A 22,576-nucleotide genomic window follows, 5' to 3' on the forward strand; every position below is an offset into this window, starting at 1 on the left:
TTATAGGGGCAAGGACTACAACTACTGCACTGAAAATTTTATTTCAGCACAGACAACAGTTGTGGAGTTACAGTCAAAAATGAGGGAAAACCAATATTTGATCAATAAATCAATAACTACTTACTTTGAGTTGCTGAATTTTCAGTACAGTAGTTGTAGTCCTTGCCCCTATATAATATACATATCTTACTTGTCACCAATGTGCTATTATTTTTGAGAAAAATGCAAAAATAGGCACAGAATTGGCCAGGGGTGTAATAGGCCTACCCACCGTTAGTGCTTATAATTAAAGTAGGCTTATTACCCACTCTTAATTTTGGTATGGTTTATTTTATATGTTGTTTTAATGTGTAGTAATAGGCTTAAATGAAAAGGTGTTCGGAATTACCCCACTCTCCCCTAACCATTTCATATGACGCATGGATGTATTCGTCGAAATAGGCGAAACAATGACGTCACCTGATTAATTATTCATAGAGACGTTGAACGGTTGGAATACATGATTACAAAAAATAACAACAATGATGGCCGAATTTTACAAGTTGCTGTTGGCTATTTATTGCGGAAGTAAGTGAACAGTTTCTCGTTTGTTTTATTCACATGTTTATTGAATGATTGCCACACATTCTACATTCATGATGATACTAGGCCTGTAAGCTGATAACAAAATAAGCATTCCAATTATTGTTTTGGTACGGTGACTTTACAAATGCTGCATGGCTTTCATTAAGCTTGCATTGTTAAGCTTAGTTTAATAGGGTGGTGCAATAATTATGTGTACCCCTGGGGGCGTGAATTCTCAAAATGGTCTGCCAAAAACCGCCTGCCCCCCCTTTGGCCGTGCCAAAAATCTTTGCCCCCCCTTTCGACGTGCCAAAAAAACTTTGCCCCCCGCCCTTTTGACGTGCCAAAAAAATCTTTGCCCCCCTAGTTACAGTGAGTTACACATGCCCGATTTTGGGGAACCCGAATTTAAAACATTAAATTGTCTTATCATATAATGCGAGCGCAGCGAGCAGGAAATTTTGCATTATTTGAATGTGTTCCTAATGTTTTCCTACGCCTTTTTAGGGTGTAATATAGAAACAGTACCCAAAATATCTGTGCCAAAAATTGCTTGCCCCCCCCCCCCTTCGACCTGCCAAAAATCGCTTGACGCCCCTTTTGACATGCCAAAAAATCAGTGTTCGAAATAAGCATTTATCCTCTTGTCCAAAAATCACTGGGGACAACCATATTGAGATGTGCACTTATCCTCTGGACAACCACTATTTCTACTTCTTAAATATGACACATTTTGGGGACAACCAAAATGTTTTGAGGACAAGCAGAATTGATAATTTAGTTGTCCTCAGGACAACCTTCATATTTTCCTTATTTCGACACTGCAAAAATGCTTGCCCCCCCTTCTGGCCTGCCAAAAATCTTTGCCCCCCCCTATAATTCACCCCCGAGGTACACATAATTATTGCACCACCCTTACCAAAAAATATTGTCGACGCAATAATAGTTCCTGCCTGCTTTCTAGGACTGCGGAATTCGGAACTCAGTCTTCAATGATAGTCAGTCTTTTGTGATGCGATCAAGCTAAATGAGTCTGATGTTGATCAAAATCAAAATTCAGTTTTCAATTTTAGGCTGCATTCGTGTGTCCCGGACTCACCAAAATGCAGTTCAGAGTCCAGACCCTTTTAAAATTTTCTGCAAGTTCAGGGGTCCCTGCAGACCCCCAGTTTTTCAATCCAACACTACCGCAGTAGGGTGAATCACAAAAAATGAAATTGGTATTTTTCAACGGGACACCCCCTCATTTTGTTCATTTTGATAGTAAAATCATACCTACAAAATATGAAAAAAATTCAAAAAAGTTTAGGGTGTGCTTCCGGTCAATGAACTTTTGTACACAAAGTCAATGGGATTTATGAGCCATTTTCTTTACAAAAAAGCCATGTTAATTTTCCCTGATTGTGCTAAAAATATTTGATCATAGTGTGAGTAATGTCCTTAAAATAAATGCTAAAGAAAATTGTAAAAATGTTAACCCGCTTTCCAGAAAATTACATTTTTGTGAAAACTGTTACATTTGGGGCAAGGCAGTTGCTGGAACAGCCAAAATATTATGGTACTTGGCTAATATAAAGTTGTGTTTATGGGGCTCTAGTTCTTTCTTTTTTTTTAAATGTATGTAGGTTTGTAACTGTAAATTATGTTATTCAAGTGTTGAATGTGTGTAGGTTTGTAATTTTATGTAAGTGTAGTGTAATGTTTAATGTGTAATCCAGTAGTAAATGTGTCTTAGCCACGCTAGCTCTTGTCACAAGTACCTTGCACAAGGTGTAGTTTTGAACTGGCCACTATCCAATGTTGTGACCCCAATTTATATACATGTACATTTCTTTTCAACCATGGTGAATCTAATCCTTCCTGAATCTAATCCACCCCTGATACAGATGTATGGATTTTGATAGTTACTATTACATAAGATTTCAAAAGCTGGTATCACCATTGGGGTAAACTAATATGTGACCATCCATCTCAAACCGCTCGTAAAGTCGGCAAATTGTATTTCGAGTTACAGTCCAAAATGTGCATCAAGCTTGTATTCATAATGTACCCAATAATTGTCCTACAAGTTTCTCATTTCAGTCCAGTCCGCACATCAATCTTTAATCCTATTGTTGAAGAGGATAATAAGCTTATACTTATAGTAAATAGCTTTAGTCTTTGTTTGCTATGGCTAAATCATGTTCAAGTGGTGGGTTAACCAACAATTAACAATGAGATGACATTCCTGAACCTCGTTGACTTGGGGATGATTTGAAGTGACCGCCAATTATCACAATTTAATATTTAATACCAGCAATGTAGAAAAAGAGAAATATTGTAGCACCAAAATAATGTACCCTTTTACTGAAGGAGCAAAGTTGAACAAGCCATAACTCCGCTTCTGGATATCATTTGAAGTCAAATGATATATCATTGTAAAGCTTATGATATACATTTTCTAAACAGGGAAGAAAACAAAATTGACCAGGGGCCGACTTTACGAGCGTTTCGATGTGGATAGTCACATATGTGAAGAATTTTAATCTTTTTTTTTATCAACAGTTCAGTTCAATAAGGTATAAATTTGGGGTGCCTGGTGGGATTCCAGGGGATATCCGAGGGTATTCTTTTCTTGAGCTACACTCCTCTGTCACTTTTGAAACATTTTTTATTATTACAGTCAACTATGAACTTTAATTTGGTAAAACCCATGTTTTCACAAAGTTAGGTATATCATTGAACATTTACTTCAGTTTTGCAAGCCTGGTAGACTTTTTAGGCCCTGAAATAAGCGTTTGAAATTTTGACAAAAATCCCATTGACTTTGTGTACAAAAGTTCATTGACCGGTAGCACCCCTAAACTTTTTTCAATTTTTTTCATATTTTGCAGGTATAATTTTATTACCAAAATGAACAAAATGAGGGGGTGTCCCGTTGAAAAATACCAATTTCATTTTTTGTGAATCACCCTACTACCGCAGACATACTATGATGCATTTGTGTAACTAGGACTCACCTATATATAACTCTACTATGGACCCGGCCAGGCTTTTTTATTTTCTGCAAGTTCGGAGGTCCCTGCAGACTCTCTGGAGTGTTTTGTTCTAGCGCTATACCCCTGGACAGGGGCGGACCGGTGGTTTTAGGCGGCCATGGCAAATTGATTAAGACCGGCCCTATTACTCAATTCGAGTGCAGCGAGCGTAGCTACTAGCGCATGGGGTCCAGGGGCCCGCGTAAGGGCCCCTGGTAGGGTCTAGTGGTAAAGCCATACTTGGCAGTGGGGTTTGACCCCCACCCTTTATATTTTTCCCCCACCCTTGTTATTGAGGCACCCTTTATATTGAAAATTCCTGACCCCATGCTTTTTGCTGAGGCACCCCTTATACTGAAAATTCCTGACCCCCACCGCTTTTTTCCCCTATTTGTATACATTGATGAAGTCACAGGCAGTTTGGTCGAAGTAAATCAAGTAGGCCTACGCCGAATTCTGCACCTATCATCACACGATAGCCTAGTGGATGTAAACATGCATCAAATGGAATTTTATCTTGCGATATGGTTTGCTGGCAGTGGTTTGGCACTTATTCTTGTGGTTTGGCACTTATTCTAGGATGATTTTATCATTCAATGAAAATATATTGTAAGCTGGCACTCCCACCCTTTTTATTTTACTCCCACCCTTAAAAAGGGTGCCCTGCCAACAGTGAAAGCCCCTGGTGGGGGTCCAGGGGGCAAAGCCCCCGGACAACTAAGGGTTTTAGCTATTCTATGGGGTCAGGAAGCCCGTATTTGACAACGATTTCTCAAGCCAAATTCCATTTGTACAGACTTGAAGTATTCAAGTATAGCAATGTGCTATTATTTTTGAGAAAAATGCAAAAATAGGCACAGAATTGGCCAGGGGTGTAATAGGCCTACCCACCGTTAGTGCTTATAATTAAAGTAGGCTTTTTATTTATTTTTTTTTTTGGTATGGTTTATTTTATATGTTGTTTTAATGTGTAGTAATAGGCTTAAATGAAAAGGTGTTCGAATTACCCCACTCTCCCTAACCATTTCATATGACGCATGGATGTATTCGTCGAAATAGGCGTAAACAATGACGCCACCTGATTAATTATTCATAGAGACGTTGAACGGTTGGAATACATGATTACAAAAAATAACAACAATGATGGCCGAATTTACAAGTTGCTGTTGGCTATTTATTGCGGAAGTAAGTGAACAGTTTCTCGTTTGTTTTATTCACATGTTTATTGAATGATTGCCACATTCTACATTCATGATGATACTAGGCCTGTAAGCTGATAACAAAATAAGCATTCCAATTATTGTTTTGGTACGGTGACTTTACAAATGCTGCATGGCTTTCATTAAGCTTGCATTGTTAAGCTTAGTTTAATAGGGGTGGTGCAATAATTATGTGTACCCCTGGGGGGGTGAATTCTCAAAATGGTCTGCCAAAAATCGCTTGCCCCCCCCTTTGGCCGTGGCCAAAAATCTTTGCCCCCTTTTTTCGACGTGCCAAAAAAAACTTTGCCCCCCCCCCTTTGACGTGCCAAAAAATCTTCCCCCCCCCCTAGTTACAGTGAGTTACACATGCCCGATTTTGGGGAACCCGAATTTAAAACATTAAATTGTCTTATCATATAATGCGAGCGCAGCGGCAGGAAATTTTGCATTATTTGAATGTGTTCCTAATGTTTTCCTACGCCTTTTTAGGGTGTAATATAGAAACGGTACCCAAAATATCTGTGCCAAAAATTGCTTGCCCCCCCCTTCGACCTGCCAAAAATCGCTTGACGCCCCCTTTTGACATGCCAAAAAATCAGTGTTCGAAATAAGCATTTATCCTCTTGTCCAAAAATCACTGGGGACAACCATATTGAGATGTGCACTTATCCTCTGGACAACCACTATTTCTACTTCTTAAATATGACACATTTTGGGGACAACCAAAATGTTTTGAGGACAAGCAGAATTGATAATTTAGTTGTCCTCAGGACAACCTTCATATTTTCCTTATTTCGGACACTGCAAAAAATGCTTGCCCCCCCTTCTGGCCTGCCAAAAATCTTTGCCCCCCCTATAATTCACCCCGGGGGTACACATAATTATTGCACCACCCCTTACCAAAAAATATTGTCGACGCGATAATAGTTCCTGCCTGCTTTCTAGGACTGCGGAATTCGGAACTCAGTCTTCAATGATAGTCAGTCTTTTGTGATGCGATCAAGCTAAATGAGTCTGATGTTGATCAAAATCAAAATTCAGTTTTCAATTTTAGGCTGCATTCGTGTGTCCCGGACTCACCAAAATGCAGTTCAGAGTCCAGACCCCTTTTAAAATTTTCTGCAAGTTCAGGGGTCCCTGCAGACCCCCAGTTTTTCAATCCAACACTACCGCAGTAGGGTGAATCACAAAAAATGAAATTGGTATTTTTCAACGGGACACCCCCTCATTTTGTTCATTTTGATAGTAAAATCATACCTACAAAATATGAAAAAAAATAAAAAAAGTTTAGGGTGTGCTTCCGGTCAATGAACTTTTGTACACAAAGTCAATGGGATTTATGAGCCATTTTCTTTACAAAAAAGCCATGTTAATTTTCCCTGATTGTGCTAAAAATATTTGATCATAGTGTGAGTAATGTCCTTAAAATAAATGCTAAAGAAAATTGTAAAAATGTTAACCCGCTTTCCAGAAAATTACATTTTTGTGAAAACTGTTACATTTGGGGGCAAGGCAGTTGCTGGACAGCCAAAATATTATGGTACTTGGCTAATATAAAGTTGTGTTTATGGGGCTCTAGTTCTTTCTTTTTTTTTTAAATGTATGTAGGTTTGTAACTGTAAATTATGTTATTCAAGTGTTGAATGTGTGTAGGTTTGTAATTTTATGTAAGTGTAGTGTAATGTTTAATGTGTAATCCAGTAGTAAATGTGTCTTAGCCACGCTAGCTCTTGTCACAAGTACCTTGCACAAGGTGTAGTTTTGAACTGGCCACTATCCAATGTTGTGACCCCAATTTATATACATGTACATTTCTTTTCAACCATGGTGAATCTAATCCTTCCTGAATCTAATCCACCCCTGATACAGATGTATGGATTTTGATAGTTACTATTACATAAGATTTCAAAAGCTGGTATCACCATTGGGGTAAACTAATATGTGACCATCCATCTCAAACCGCTCAGAAAATCGGCAAATTGTATTTCGAAAGTTACAGTCCAAAATGTGCATCAAGCTTGTATTCATAATGTACCCAATAATTGTCCTACAAGTTTCTCATTTCAGTCCAGTCCGCACATCAATCTTTAATCCTATTGTTGAAGAGGATAATAAGCTTATACTTATAGTAAATAGCTTTAGTCTTTGTTTGCTATGGCTAAATCATGTTCAAGTGGTGGGTTAACCAACAATTAACAATGAGATGACATTCCTGAACCTCGTTGACTTGGGGATGATTTGAAGTGACCGCCAATTATCACAATTTAATATTTAATACCAGCAATGTAGAAAAAGAGAAATATTGTAGCACCAAAATAATGTACCCTTTTACTGAAGGAGCAAAGTTGAACAAGCCATAACTCCGCTTCTGGATATCATTTGAAGTCAAATGATATATCATTGTAAAGCTTATGATATACATTTTCTAAACAGGAAGAAAACAAAATTGACCAGGGGCCGACTTTTACGAAAGCTTTCGATGTGGATAGTCACATATGTGAAGAATTTTAATCTTTTTTTTTTATCAACAGTTCAGTTCAATAAGGTATAAATTTGGGGTGCCTGGTGGGATTCCAGGGGATATCCGAGGGTATTCTTTTCTTGAGCTACACTCCCTCTGTCACTTTTGAAACATTTTTTATTATTACAGTCAACTATGAACTTTAATTTGGTAAAAACCCATGTTTTCACAAAGTTAGGTATATCATTGAACATTTACTTCAGTTTTGCAAGCCTGGTAGACTTTTTAGGCCCTGAAATAAGCGTTTGAAATTTTTGACAAAAAAATCCCATTGACTTTGTGTACAAACGTTCATTGACCGGTAGCACCCCCCTAAACTTTTTTCAATTTTTTCATATTTTGCAGGTATAATTTTATTACCAAAATGAACAAAATGAGGGGGTGTCCCGTTGAAAAATACCAATTTCATTTTTTGTGAATCACCCTACTACCGCAGACATACTATGATGCATTTGTGTAACTAGGACTCACCTATATATAACTCTACTATGGACCCGGCCAGGCTTTTTTATTTTCTGCAAGTTCGGAGGTCCCTGCAGACTCTCTGGAGTGTTTTGTTCTAGCGCTATACCCCTGGACAGGGGCGGACCGGTGGTTTTAGGCGGCCATGGCAAATTGATTAAGACCGGCCCTATTACTCAATTCGAGTGCAGCGAGCGTAGCTACTAGCGATGGGGTCCAGGGGCCACGTAAGGGCCCCTGGTAGGGTCTAGTGGTAAAGCCATACTTGGCAGTGGGGTTTGACCCCACCCTTTATATTTTTCCCCCCCCTTGTTATTGAGGCACCCTTTATATTGAAAATTCCTGACCCCATGCTTTTTGCTGAGGCACCCTTATACTGAAAATTCCTGACCCCACCGCTTTTTTTTCCCCTATTTGTATACATTGATGAAGTCACAGGCAGTTTGGTCAAGTAAATCAAGTAGGCCTCACGCCTAATTCTGCACCTATCATCACACGATAGCCTAGTGGATGTAACCATGCAACAAATGGAATTTTATCTTACGATATGGTTTGCTGGCAGTGGTTTGGCACTTATTCTTGTGGTTTGGCACTTATTCTAGGATGATTTTATCATTCAATGAAAATATATTGTAAGCTGGCACTCCCACCCTTTTTATTTTACTCCCACCCTTAAAAAGGGTGCCCTGCCAACAGTGAAAGCCCCTGGTGGGGGTCCAGGGGGCAAAGCCCCCGGACAACTAAGGGTTTTAGCTATTCTATGGGGTCAGGAAGCCCGTATTTGACAACGATTTCTCAAGCCAAATTCCATTTGTACAGACTTGAAGTATTCTTTATCCATTGTCACTCACTTGCAATAATCAAGATCAAACCAACAGTTATTCAATTTTTCCTTTATAAGTGGCGTAGATTTGTTTTTTGACATTGGGGTTGGAAAAATATTCTTAAAATAGTACCTTTTGGCGACATTATAAGTTTATTGTACAAATGCGCGCGAAGTGCACAAACATTTTTGGCATATTGAAGCTAAACTGGTGATGATGCAGTGGAATAAATAAATTGACACTTTTTAGGCTAAAATGGCCAAATATGAGATTGATTTGGTCAGAAACTCACATAGGCCTACAGATGTCATCATGGGAGGGGGATATTGTATGGACCATCCCCCTTTTAAAATATTGGGGGGGGGGTTATCCCCCATCCCCCGGGATCTACGCCTATGAGTTGAAACATCAAAAGGGAAAGAAATTGGTTTGGGTATTGAACTGAGTAATGTGGCTGTAAGTATTATGTAATGTAATCCCTGCATTACAAGGAGCACCCCAGCCCAGAGGTTTTCGAATGATGGTCTAGCCATGGTAGTTTTGACAGCTGATGGTGGTCCAAAGGCCGGGAGGGGGGCACTCACTCACAACCCACATTAACCCCCATTTTTCAACTCCCTCTCACTCAATGACCACTTTTTTATGTTTTATTTTACTGAATTCCTGAACTCCTCACTCAATGACCCCTATTTTTTCTTTTTTTTTCACAAAAAGACCTCCCTTTGTAATTTTGATGACTTTTGAAAAACAATTATCAAAAATTTGTCAACTTTTATATTTTGACCCAAGTTTTGTCCCAGTCTCACTGAAAGAACCCCCTTTTGAGACCTCCTTACTGAATGACCCCTTGGCTATATGGCGTCAAGCTCTCACCAAAAGACCCCTATAGTTTCAAACTGGTGTCCCATGTCCGCACATCCCGTCACTTGAAAAGTCGAGTGCCTATAGGCCTATCAGCCCCAATATCTACAGGCCTTAGGCCCTATCACTATGCAGACAAATAGCAGGCACACTATGTAGGTCCTTATATTACTCATTCCCCCCTCAATGATCCCCTCTTTTCATTTCTCCTATGTCTGCCTAATACCAAATGCCCATATCGGCCCTAGCCTCATTCCGCAGCCGCAATGAAATACCAATATTCCATTGACAGCCGGCCCAATATTTTGCTGTTGGCTTAAAATTTAAAATTTTTACTGTATCGCATCTAGAGTATTGGCCTTTTGCTGTGTTTACGGTCTAGAGAATTGATTCAAAAGGCCATTTGTAGGTGATGCCGCGACGGTGTACTAGTGGCCGGCCTATAATAGCTTAGTGCTATACCTTAAGCCCTAGGGCCTATGTCTTAGGCCTTACGCCTTCGGACCTATGCCTCAGGCCCTAGGGCCTGTCTTAAGCTACTATACTCTTTCCCCATTCTCCCCCCTTTTCTTCTATTTTCCCTTTCTTTCTTCTCTTTTCCTTTTCTCTCTTTCTTTTTCTCCGCCTTCTCCTTTCTTTTCCTTTTTCTTTCTTTTTCTCTTCTTTTTGAGCTTTCTGGAAACTGGAACGCCTTTGGAGAAGCCCGTCCCTGCCAATCGAAACAAAAATCAAGCTGTTTCAGACAACGTGTGTTACTGTCTTTCTGTACGGGTTCGAGTCATGGGTAATTACCAAGGACATGGAAAACAAGATCAATTATGCATTTGCAACATCTTGCTACAGAGTCATGTTAAACATCAAGTGTGCGGATCGGATTCCAAATGAAACCATCTACAACCTGACCAACACCACTCCACTGGTTGCCAGAGTCCAGATTCATCAACTCAAATTTCTCGGCCATATACTGCGTCTTGAAATGGTGAGCCTGTGAAAGAATATGCGCTTTATATTCCACCACATTGGAAGAGGAAACCGGGACTGCCACACACACTGTACATGTACTTACAGTATGTCCAGCACCTCCTGGAAGATACTGAAGGGATGCTGCAGCCAAACAAAATTGTTGCGCTTGCCCAAGATCGCATTAGTTGGAGAAAGCTTGTAGTCGCCTGCTCCGCAGCCGACTGATGAAGATGACACACAGTTCTGTTTCAGAACCAGGGGCATTTTGCTTTTTAGCAGGGGTAAATTTGCCCCTTGCTCCTGCTTATTTCAAGCCCTGATGTAGCCCATTCATTACCTTATTTTTCCCCTCTCCCCTTTTTACAGGCATCATAGTGTCAGGAGAAGGATACTATGGAAAACAGATCACTAATGGAAAAATCCGAACACTAGCCCACCGTGTGACAGGCACAGTGTATGCTGCCAGCAACAAGAGGTTGTACATTGAAGGTTTCTCCTATGATGGAACAGCACCAGGTAAGCACAGAGCCATAGCCAGGGGGTGCGTGGGGGGATGCAAAAGTATACAAAAAGTCACACAATTTAAGAATTTGTGAGGGTTGCAACTTGGTCAAAAAAGGTCCAAATTTGGGGAAGAAAGTCCACTTTTCAAAATCTGCACCTCCCCACAAAAAAATCCTGGCTATGGCCCTGGATAAGCACATGTCACTATGAAATTTTGATTTGCTCAGTCACTGATGTGCTTCACATTCGAGGCTAGCAGACCATTGCATTCAAAATCTAGTCAGATTCGTTGAAGCACGACACCGTTTAAAGTAGTGGTAGTTTGCAGTTGTAAACGACGGGCGATCACATCAAAAATGTTGCTAAAATTGCACTTCAACAAAATTTTGGATTGTTCAAAATACGAGGCATGATTTACTCAAAAGATTATAGTTGACTCATCAAAATAACTTTCATCCAAAGAATAATAACACCCGTTGCAAAAAATGTCAATGCTGACCGACCGATAAAAGATATCAATATACTCTAGCATCGAATGCGTAACTATTGTGTGCAACTTCGAAGCTAGAGCTCTCGAGTAATATTACTTGAGCCATTTTCAGTGTTACTCTGGATATTTTCAGTGTAATTCACATTGTGGCTATTGTTCAGGGATTAATTTTCATAATGATATGGTTTGTATTTAATATTTGAAGGTGCAAAATTAACGATAAGGCATGCATGCTCTTTTACCGGTGCGTTCAGGAACTCGATCATCACCACACTCGCAAATATATATATGAAATGGGAATTACAAATGGGAATTTACCAGGATTGGTTGATTTTAAATCACATTGGCTTAAATCACTGAATTCAAATCGCAATTCAATTAAAATGATTTAAATAAAACATTTTTAATTTAATTTTATTGTGGACAATTCATCTTCAGCTGTTTTTTTTAAACATTCAATCTGCTTTAGCCTACATGTACATGTATTTTTGTAGTTGTACATCTTTTATAATCCAAAGGTACATTAAGGGATCTAAAATGAGCGTTTATTGTGTTTCGACAGTATTTTTTGTGGGACATGAGAGCACCTCAGACCTATCGAATTGCATTCTGAATACGAAGCATGTCTTTCTGATATCAAATAATTTTCATTTGTTGAAAATCACAATAATTATAATACAAATTTTATGACAAATTATAAAAATTTGATATTTTTCAAATTTTGATATATAACAGTCCTCGGTAAATTATATAAATCTAATGACATATTCTTAAAGTGTATGTAGCAGGAGGAAAAGCGACGGTCAATTGAAAATTTTGACCTTTCATATTGAAGATATGGATTTTTTCCCCAAAAGACCTAATTTTTTTTGGCGCTTTTGGGAAAAAAAATCCATATCTTCAATAATGAAAGGTCAGAATTTTCAATTGATCGTCGGCTTTTTATCCCACCTACATACACTTTAAGTATAAATCATCAGATTTATAAAGTTTACTTCAAGTACTGTTAAATATCAAAAATATCAATTTTAATGATTTGCCATAAAATGTGTATTAAATTGCGAATTTCAAAAAATCAAAATTATTTGATATCAGAATGACATTCTTCGTATTCAGAATGCCATTCGATATGTCTGATGTGCTCTAAATGTCCCACAATAAATACTGTCCAAACGTTCATACCCCAGCCCTTAAGTGACCTCAATCAACGACACACAAACGTGGCGGAGTCGATACTCTTTGATTCTACCTCATTGTTTCTTGCATGTATATACATTTATTTTGTGACTTTACAGATGCTTTTGCATGGATGGGGAGTTCAGATGCACCATCATCAGCAGGAGATATCATCCCAGTCAATGGAAGGTAGGCAATAAAGGGTGATGTGTAGGGGTGTGGGTGTGTCAGTTTGATTTAAATCACGCTGATTTAAATCACTGATTTAAATCACGATTTTTTTTAATCACGATTATTTTTAATCACTTGATATTTTGGCCTATGCCCCACCTGTTTTTTTCCTTGATATCTTAGTAGCCATGTTCAAAGGTGCAGTTGGTAGAATAGTAATGTAATGTAAAAGTTATATGCACGTGCAACAGGCCATAATAATAATTCTCCAAGAGTTCCAAGTCGAGCCGAGAAAAGAAGTGTTTTTGCCATGTATATTGTAAAATGTACAGCAAATATTTTGTTTAAAAAGAAATGAATTACGGATATCTCATTGAAGCAAATGGAAATAAAGTTAATCACACAGAATACATTGTACAACACTGCCATTTTCCAAATAACTGCAAATCATTTAATATATATATTATAATGACAGTTTGATGATAAAAATGAAAGTAATGCACTCCTAACGCATTATACTATCATTGCAACAAGCTTGTTGCCATGACAACAGGGTTTTTTAATGCAGGTTCCTTCATGTATTAAAATGCTATATACACTAAACTGTTGGTATAATTATATTTGACAATATCCATGGCATGGCAACCATTACATTAATTACATTAGAGTTCCATAATGTCAGAATTAGATAAAATGTAATATAAAAACAATTGGTAGTAAATGCAGGCAAAAACATATGTTATATCCTTTCTGAACAATATTTGTACAGGCATCAAAACAGTAGCCATGAATAAAAAGTCATTTTAGTCATTTTATTTCAATTCTATGCAAGCTTCTGGGATTTTTGAGTAAAATACTGTAAAATACTAGTAGGGCCTACTATTAGTAAAAAATGATTTTCAGAGTACAAATGTGATGCGATCAAGCAAAATGAGTCGGATGTCAGGAATATTGATTTTCAGATATAATCAATAATTCAACTTCTTTTGTATTTTATTGTTTTGAGCAACACTAAAATGGCCATAACTCTGGAAACTTAAGTCTAATTATGATGGCGTTTTCAGCAAAATAAAGCTCTGAGAATGGCTCATGTAATAAGATTGAAAACTAAATTTTGATTTTGATCGACATCAGACTCATTTTGCTTGCATCGCTTCACAAATACTCAACCTCTCCTTAGAGGATTTGTTCTAGGCCATGGCATAGTTTGGCATCCCAGTCAGTGGAAGGTACTGCAACAGGTGACGGTCCCCGTTTAGCTGACAAGAACAATTGACTGCAAACAGCCTAAAATTAAAAATGCATCCTCTGTTGTTGATATTAAAATCAGTCCCAGGTAGTGTAGGTTAGAATAGGTTAAAAATTATGTATAATTTGTGTAAAAATGGGTCAACAACCCCAGTTAGGCGCAGAAAATAAGAATAAAAAACAGGTCCACGTTCATCGGTTGCTGGCGAATACATGCAGGGGTGGGTGTTTACACCGGTGGGAAGTACAGAAACACTGTCATCACAACTTTTTTTTAAATTTATACTTGTTTAATTTGTGTGAATTATGGAAATAAATTATCTTGATTTGATTGATTGATTTACTTTCACAGCTCTGGTGTTCTTGGCTCATTCAGCAATGATGTGGTTCGATTAGATCTTCCCGATGGGAAAACTTTGTCAGATTATAAGTGGCTGTCTATTTGGTGTCGACGATTTACGGTAAGTTTTTATCAATTGTGTCGTAATAACACAATTTCATGTCATACACTGTTGCAGTCCAATCACTCTTAACTGAGAAAAATCATGCATATGGGGCAGAAATTACACCACTTTATATATCAAGTTTCGGGATCTCCTTCATGGAACCCGTACTATTCCTCTTGTGTGTCAGCTTTATTTGCCTCAATATTTGAGTGCAAACACCGCTAGGTCATGTTCTCCTCCAATCCGCCTTAACCCATATGATTGTCCCTTAACATAAGCAAAGAGTGAAGTTTTTAAAGTAATTAGTGAGATATATAGGTTATTTGTAAATTTGCTGTGATTAAACAGGCTTTGAGTTTTAAGAGGAACATGTGCAACGCTCGTGGAGGGCTCACTTTAAGTTGCCCATCCGAGTGTGATTTATAGCTCACCTTATGAAATCTGCCAGACTTCTTCACAAGTGCAGTTTATAATATGGTCATTTTCACGGTAAAGGGTGTAACTTTGGATTTTTAACATTTTGATCCGTAGTTTTCTAATAAAGCCACAGAATTCCATGATTTTTGGCCACATAAGTCATCTAGTTAGCAGCTACCTTGGGTAGCATAATCATCTTCGGGAGTTACTGCGTTCAGTTTTAGCAGGCTTAAATGTACCTAATATTGCCATTTTGAAAAACTGTAAAAAACAGTAACATTTTTGTAAAACCCTGTGTTTTCTTCAGTTAGTTCATGGATAATTTTTCTTATCCTGAAAGTACGGTCATATGTTCAGTAAACACTGCCACATTAGATTTAATTGTGAACAGCCCTGTATTTTTGAGAACCGGACTTGATATTTGTCGCTTCGAGGCTTCATTTTCCGTTAACAATTGTTAACAAACTTTGTGGGTATAGCTTTGGTTCATAATTCTTGGTTATTTCTTCACTTCTTCTTGATTCATAACAGTTGATATCTTAACTTGAAATGGGTAACAAAAATTAGTTGATTTGCAAGCTTTTAAAATTTTTATAAAATCTTGACTTCAAAGAGCCGATTTTCCGTTAACTTTTTTGAAGCCTCCGAAACAAACTGTTCAGCAAGCTTGGGCAAATATAAATAAAAGAGCTCATCCAATCTATTTATCAAAATGTAGCAAAGTAGATCCTCAAGTCACTTGTTTTTAAATCATGGAGATATATATCACCGTTTGAAAATGGGACCCAATACAAACTTTCCGTTAACAATTGAAGCCTCCGAAACAAATGAAGCCTCCGAAACAACAGTAAACTTAATTATCATCTATGCATATCTAAATTGGTATGTTCCATATTGATATCTGCATTGTAATTGTTGCATGATATGTGCAGAATGTCATAAATTAAAAAAAAAATTGATATTATGGTTAATGCTTGAAAAATATACTGATATCCAAGAAAGCCCGGTTCGGAGGCTTCACATGCAAATAACACCATACTTAACAAATGGGTGAAAAAATTATCATGTTATAAATCTGCAATATCTGCCGATAGAATCATTGATTCAATACACACAAGAAAATAACAGCTTAGATGATCCCAACAGTGTTGTTTTCAAAAAACTACTTCTGCCATGTTTAACCATTGTAAACATGAAGCCTCGAAACAAAAAAATGACTTGCTGTGATAATTTAATTTTTGTCACAACTGAAATTCAATACTTAGAAGCAAAGCATGAAAATTGGTAATTGTGATATTTTTTACCTATTTTTTCATGTCAACTTGTAGTAGTTAGCCAAATATTTTACTTTTATGATCACCTGTGTTGTTAACTGAAGCCTCCGAAACACAAATCGCTTGAATTGCCAATTCTAAAAAATAACTCCAATTTCTGTGAAACTTGGCTGGGAGGTTCCTTTCATCAAGTAGTATTTGTACATGAAGTTAGACATTTAAATTATTTTAGGAACCCAATTAAAACTTAAAAAATATGTTTAAGGTTGGGAAATTTCCATTGCAAATGACCCTTGATGTTAAAAATTTTCAAAATTGCAATTACAAACATAGCAAAACATGGTATAAAATTTAACTTATATCTGTTGACTTACTTTGGAATGGGATTTCACATGTATTCCAGCTTTCATGTCATAATTTTCTGAGCTTATGTAAAATACATTTTTTCTTAGATTTTAACCAAAATGTTATGGAAATGTCAAATTTTTATCAGAAATCAAAAGGTTTAAGCCTTGAAACACTATTTTACTGGAATTTAAGTTGCTTCTATGCATGATTACAGTCAACAGAAACATATTTAAGTGGTTTGAAATTTTGACCCTAAAAATCAAAAGTTACACCCTTTACCGTGAAAATGACCATATAGCACACCTGACAGCTCGCCTGAACATTTTAAGAAGTGCAATTTATTGTGACATGCCTGGTATTTTCAAACCTTAAAGCCTGGGTTATAAGTCTTACAGCAGTTTCTCAAGTGGTTTGACTTGATTTCATTTGTTCAGGTTTTGACAAACCTGGATAACCCAAGGAAGCCTCTATTGAAGCTTATTTCCATTGGGGTCCATTTGAACACCGGGATGGGTTGGGAACCATCAGGGGTTAAAACCCTACTCTTTTCGAAACTGGCTGGGGATACATGTACTCTCTGTACATGACAAACAGCTTAATACCATATCCCCTCTGAAGGACGGAGTACTTTCATGATTCATTTACTAAATTCAAAATGAACCATGGGAAGAGGTTGCCAATTTATTAATTTCAGACATTTTTTCCCCAAGACAATATCCCAGCAAATTTCAACTGCCAGGAATTGAATCCAGGACCTCATGCAGAATTTTTTTGTGAAATCTTTATTGAGGGGGTGTAAACTACTTCAGTGGCTAGTAGCACTGCTTTCCAAGCAGGCCCTCATGCATAAAGTAAAATGATATTTACAAGATTTGCAGAATATCTACACAAAAAAAAACACCCAAAAAACATGATATTTACAAGATTATAAAAAAATATAAATACATTGTAAGTACATAAACATTATAATAAATCTAAAAATACATACAATAATAATAAATGATTATAATTCAGAAGCAATGATGCTTGTCTTGAATTTGTACAATGACAAAGATTCAAGGTTCACACAAAATGAAGGTGGTAAATTATTACATAAGTTTGCAGCTCTTAAAATAAATGTATGTTTAGCACTATTAGGCAAGGCTTACCCTAACCATTAGACCACGCTCTCCCTTAACTTGTCCTCTTTTTTATTCTTATCATCAGGCCAATTTTGGTGACCTCATATTTCCAGCTCAGATTAAGACCCCAGCACCTGTTTCTCTCGGCCAGCTTGAAACCCGTGCTCATAAGGTGCGCGCAGATGATGTAATCGTATTAAATCACAGACAGATAAAACTGGTTAACTTGGATTATGATGGGAATGGACCAGGTAAGATCAAAATAAAACTATTTAACTTGGATTGAAACACTTTTTTAACCTGGTTACTATTCATAATGTACAAGAAGAGGATGTAATCATTAAAATCACAGACAGATACAATTAGTAGATTTGGATTATGATGGGAATGGACCAGGTGAGATCAAAATAAAACTATTTAACTTGGATTGAAACACTTTTTAACCGGGTTACTATTCATAATGTACAAGAAGAGGATGTAATCATTAAAATCACAGACAGATACAATTAGTAGATTTGGATTATGATGGGAATGGACCAGGTGAGATCAAAATAAAACTATTTAAAACTTAGATTAAAACACTTTTTTAACCTGGTTACTGTTCGTAATGTGTGCGCAGATGGGGTTATTGTTTTAAATCACAGACAGATACAAGATCAAAATACATGTAAAACTGTTGAAAACTTAGATTATAAAACACTTTTTTTAACCTGGTTTGCTATTCATAATGTGCAAGCAGAGCATGTAATCATATTAAATCACAGACAGATACAACTTGTTGACTCGGATTATGATGGGAATGTACCAGATAAGATTCGGACTCCTGTGTGGATGATTGAGCTCATATCTTCCAGGGGGGGTATGGATTTCAACCAGAAGAGCCCATTGTGCCTTTAGAAATGAGCCAGTATCACTGTCCATCATTGAGCTGGATAGTTCAGATAGTACTTAGTTTTTGGATCCACTACAGGAAACAAATAAATAATTATGTTATCTATAAGGCAAATTCCTGTTATTATTTATTTACATTTTTCAGATGCTTATTACTGGGGTGGTTCAGGAGGCACACCTAATAGCAATGGTTTTGCCTTAGCAGATGAATCCAGATCAGGAAGGTAAGATGCCTCACCCCACCCAAATATTTGTCATATTATATTTTCAGAATCTTGCATCCTATACCTTTGTACATAACCTAGCTGTCCGATTAATTCACCACTTGGACAGTAGCTGCATTTTGCATGTACTTTTCCCCCAACATTTTTTTCCCAGGAAGTTTTTGACCAAAACTCATTTCTAAAGTCATTTCTGCCTAAAATCACATTTTTGACTAAAATTCACATTTTTGACCAAAAATCACATTTTTGACAAAAAACAAACATTTTGACCATAAAATCACATTTTTAACCAAAAATTACAAGGTATATACAAAACTGCATGCAAACAAGCTAATTGAAATTTGCCATTTGAAATAAATTACTGTATGCCTACTTTGTATTTATACATGGCTGTTTATTCCGGCCACTTTTATATAGGGCTCCCTCAATTTAAGGCTTACTGATTTTATGTAACTTACCGTGAGCTACATGTACCAGTGAGTATTTTAGGTGAAAAGAATATTTGGAGCGATTGCAGAATAGGGTGCAACTCTACTAGTCTTATTACAAGACTGCCCTACCCCAACCCCAGCCCTAAACTCTGTAAACGAGGACTAGACTGAAGTCTAGCAAGTTGTACCCTATTCGGTAATTGTACCAAATATTTAAATCATTTCTTCTTGTTCTCATTTACTGTTTTCACAATTACAGCACAGCAAAACTCCCAGGGCAGGCCCTAAATGACAAGACCGTGACTGTGACTGTCCCGGCAAACAGAGGAGACGTGTTCAGCATTGGATATGTCGGTCTGTGGTGTGTGCGATTTACACAAGACTTTGGTCATGTTGATATCCCGCCGATGTCTGAACTCAACGTGCCACCGTTTGATGGAGAAAGCGCTGTTCCTATAGCTCCAACGAAAGACACCTATACACCACCTGTGGTGAGTTGGGACCAGAATATGTATGGGTTTTCAGGCATATCATTTAAAGGGCAGGTCTCTATTCTCTATTCAAAGAGAATGATTATTACATTACAAGTTGACACTTGTTGCAATTTTTTTGTGCGTATTTCTCCTGAAAAAGGAGAAATTGTGTGGGTAAAGTTCAGCCTCGTCGTGTTCTTCCCCCGCTTGAAGCGTATATGTTCTCCCCCATTTGGCTGATGACGTAGGTAAATGAAGCGGGCACTTTATCATGCTCTCATCATACAATCACAATCACTTTTGTACTATCACTTACCATAACAATGCTGCATAACAATATGCACACTATTGTTCACATTTCGCAAACAAAGCCCACACAGTATTGTTACTATGCGTTTGCTTTGTAATATTTCATCCAACTGAAACTATAGAATTGCAATATACAGGGAATCAGATACATGAGTTTGTGGACTTAACATGGTTTATGTGCTAGTCTCAGATGAAATTCTAAGCTCAAATTATGTATTTATTTTTAGGCCTAATATTTCTCATGATATTGATATACATATGAATTGTAATATCACAATTGTCTAATATATATAAAAAAGAAGCGGCTGATTCTATCAATATGTTTAAAAACCATTAAATTTGTAATACTTAATTTGGAATTTTTTCTGTGAACAACGACAGTATACGTTCTGTCCATTGAGAGCGTTTATAGTCCCTTTTCTCAAAGCAGGCACATCTCATTTCATGACGTCACAGTTTTTCTAGGCCAAATCTGTCTCGTTCGATTTTGCGAAATATCAATTGTAAACGTCTTATTTTCTCAAAACAGGAGTTATTTTCATTGTCCTCATAATATTAGCTTGCCAATGATATGATGTTGTTTTTGCAATAGACCTGCCCTTTAAACAATATATACCAGACTCATCTCCAAAGTGGAGGTCACTTCAAATCATCCCAAGTCACATGGTTTACAGAGATACAGAGAACATTCCTTAACTATGTGACTTTGGGAAGATTTGAAGTGACCTCCACTTCGAAGATGAGTCTGGTATTTATTTCTAGCTATTATGTGAAATGAGACACATGTAGCAGCCGAAAAGGGCACCTTTTTGATATTGATGTACATATATGCGCTACGCTTGTCAGGGACTATATAGCGGATTTATATGAACCTTTGCAAAACAAGATGACAGTTGGGATTCCAGCGGTGTCGTCTGGTCTGGGGCTCCTGTTGACGCAGCAGCGTTAGAGACTACAGTGGATCGAGTCATACGAAATTTAAAATCAACAAATTAAAAGGCATCTGTTTATTTTCAGATTTTGTTTTCAAATATTCCTCGCGTTCAATTTTATTGATCTGTTATCCTCAAAGTTCGCAGAAATATATTTTACAAGGTGGTTGCCACATTTTCACAGAATATTTTCAGATCTGCAGGAAAATGGTATTAAAAAATTAGGATATTTCGTCTTGTTTTTTGTTTTGTTTTCTGCGACTATGAATTTTTTTCTGGGAACGCCGGTACCACGATAACGTGGATTTCGTAGCCCTGAGGCTTAGTGTGGATTTCAACTGGAATAACCTATTATATTGTCCCTCGTTTTATACCCAGACAAGGGACAACTGTGAGGTCCTCATTGATGACACATACCAAGTCAGGTGGTCTGTCACTGCTACGGATATAGAAGTATCGCTAAGTGCACGCATCTTCCCAGGAACCTACATGGCATTTGGGTTGAGTGGTTCTGACACTAGAACATCAATGATAGGTAGCGATGTGACAGTAGCATGGCTCGCAGAGACTGGTATTAAAACAAATGCTGTAGACTATTACTTGAGTGCATACCAACAGGTGAGTTGTAGGACTTGTTGCAGAGACTGGTATTAAAGCCAACACTGTAGATTATTCAAGCAATGCTGTCATCGCGTGCCCCAGGGGGGCAAAGCTCTGGTTTTTGGTTTCAGAGTCAAAGTTTTGGTGAAAATGACAGGCACTTTCTAAATACTAGCTAAGACCCTGCTTGCCAACTGTGTAATAAAGACAAAATGTAGCCAAACATGAAAGAATCAAAGAATATAAAAATGTGTGCATACTTTTTATTCTCATATTAGTGAGGTTATCAAAAAGGGCACCATCCGATAAATATTTTGCACAGAAAAGCTTGTCTCGTTAATTAAGTCATTTTCTTCTCTTCTATACCATAATTATAGTGTGTTGTTAGCAGTGGATCTGGTGCATGTACAGATGAGGGCTCTACTCCAGCCGGTACAAACGATGTTATAGTCGGTGAATCAAGCAATGAGAATGGCATCATAACCATCTCTTACACAAAACCTCTAAGTACCAGTGACACTAACACTGACAAAGTAATAGCAACCGATAAAGATGTGTTTGTGTCATGGTCTATTGGTCCAATCAACCCTAACGGGCTAGCAGCTAAACATCGCCAGCAGCCTTCTTCCGACGTCAAGATCAACTTTGGACGGGCGACTTCAGAATGTCCTGCATTCACGGTTGGTGATAAGGAAAATTTGAAAAAGTGGGAGATCCCTAAAGCTGGGAAGGAAGGCAAGACTGAATTCCAACTAGACATGGGACAGGCTGGAGGACCCAGAGGCTATGAAGGAATTACTGGTAAGTCAACCCCCTGAACACTACCTGCTGATCTAACATGGCCTCTGATTGGTCAATTACATGATTTCTTCACTTTCATCACCAATCAGAATGGAGCTTTGCAAATAATTCACCACAATTTTTGGTGTGGTGAAATTATTGTAACAATATTGCTGATTGGTCCAATTGATAATGAAAACTTCTTTTTGGCGAATCGGCCAGTAGTTCTCATGGGGTTAAAAAAACAAAATTGTTTGATTGGTGTAACCCGACCGACCCTAGTTACATTGCCAACCCCGAATATTTTGTTATATATTTAAATGGAAA

The 22,576-nt window shown here is 37.5% G+C and overlaps 1 protein-coding gene across 1 annotated transcript in view; it reads left to right on the forward strand.

Moving 5' to 3' along the window:
• The first annotated feature begins 488 nt into the window (after nucleotides 1-488).
• LOC140162847 (protein Skeletor, isoforms B/C-like) overlaps nucleotides 489-22,576 on the forward strand; it is a 31,311-nt gene continuing 9,223 nt past the window's right edge. Inside the window, exons 1-9 of the mRNA XM_072186157.1 lie at nucleotides 489-567; nucleotides 10,781-10,930; nucleotides 12,704-12,773; nucleotides 14,356-14,464; nucleotides 17,695-17,860; nucleotides 18,646-18,724; nucleotides 19,415-19,646; nucleotides 21,248-21,487; nucleotides 21,847-22,270. Coding sequence (XP_072042258.1) covers nucleotides 522-567; nucleotides 10,781-10,930; nucleotides 12,704-12,773; nucleotides 14,356-14,464; nucleotides 17,695-17,860; nucleotides 18,646-18,724; nucleotides 19,415-19,646; nucleotides 21,248-21,487; nucleotides 21,847-22,270 — 1,516 coding nt within the window. The 5' untranslated portion in view covers nucleotides 489-521. The remainder of the gene's footprint in view (nucleotides 568-10,780; nucleotides 10,931-12,703; nucleotides 12,774-14,355; nucleotides 14,465-17,694; nucleotides 17,861-18,645; nucleotides 18,725-19,414; nucleotides 19,647-21,247; nucleotides 21,488-21,846; nucleotides 22,271-22,576) is intronic.

Source organism: Amphiura filiformis, chromosome 10 (genome assembly GCF_039555335.1).
Source record: "Amphiura filiformis chromosome 10, Afil_fr2py, whole genome shotgun sequence".
Taxonomy (NCBI): Eukaryota; Metazoa; Echinodermata; class Ophiuroidea; order Amphilepidida; family Amphiuridae; genus Amphiura; species Amphiura filiformis.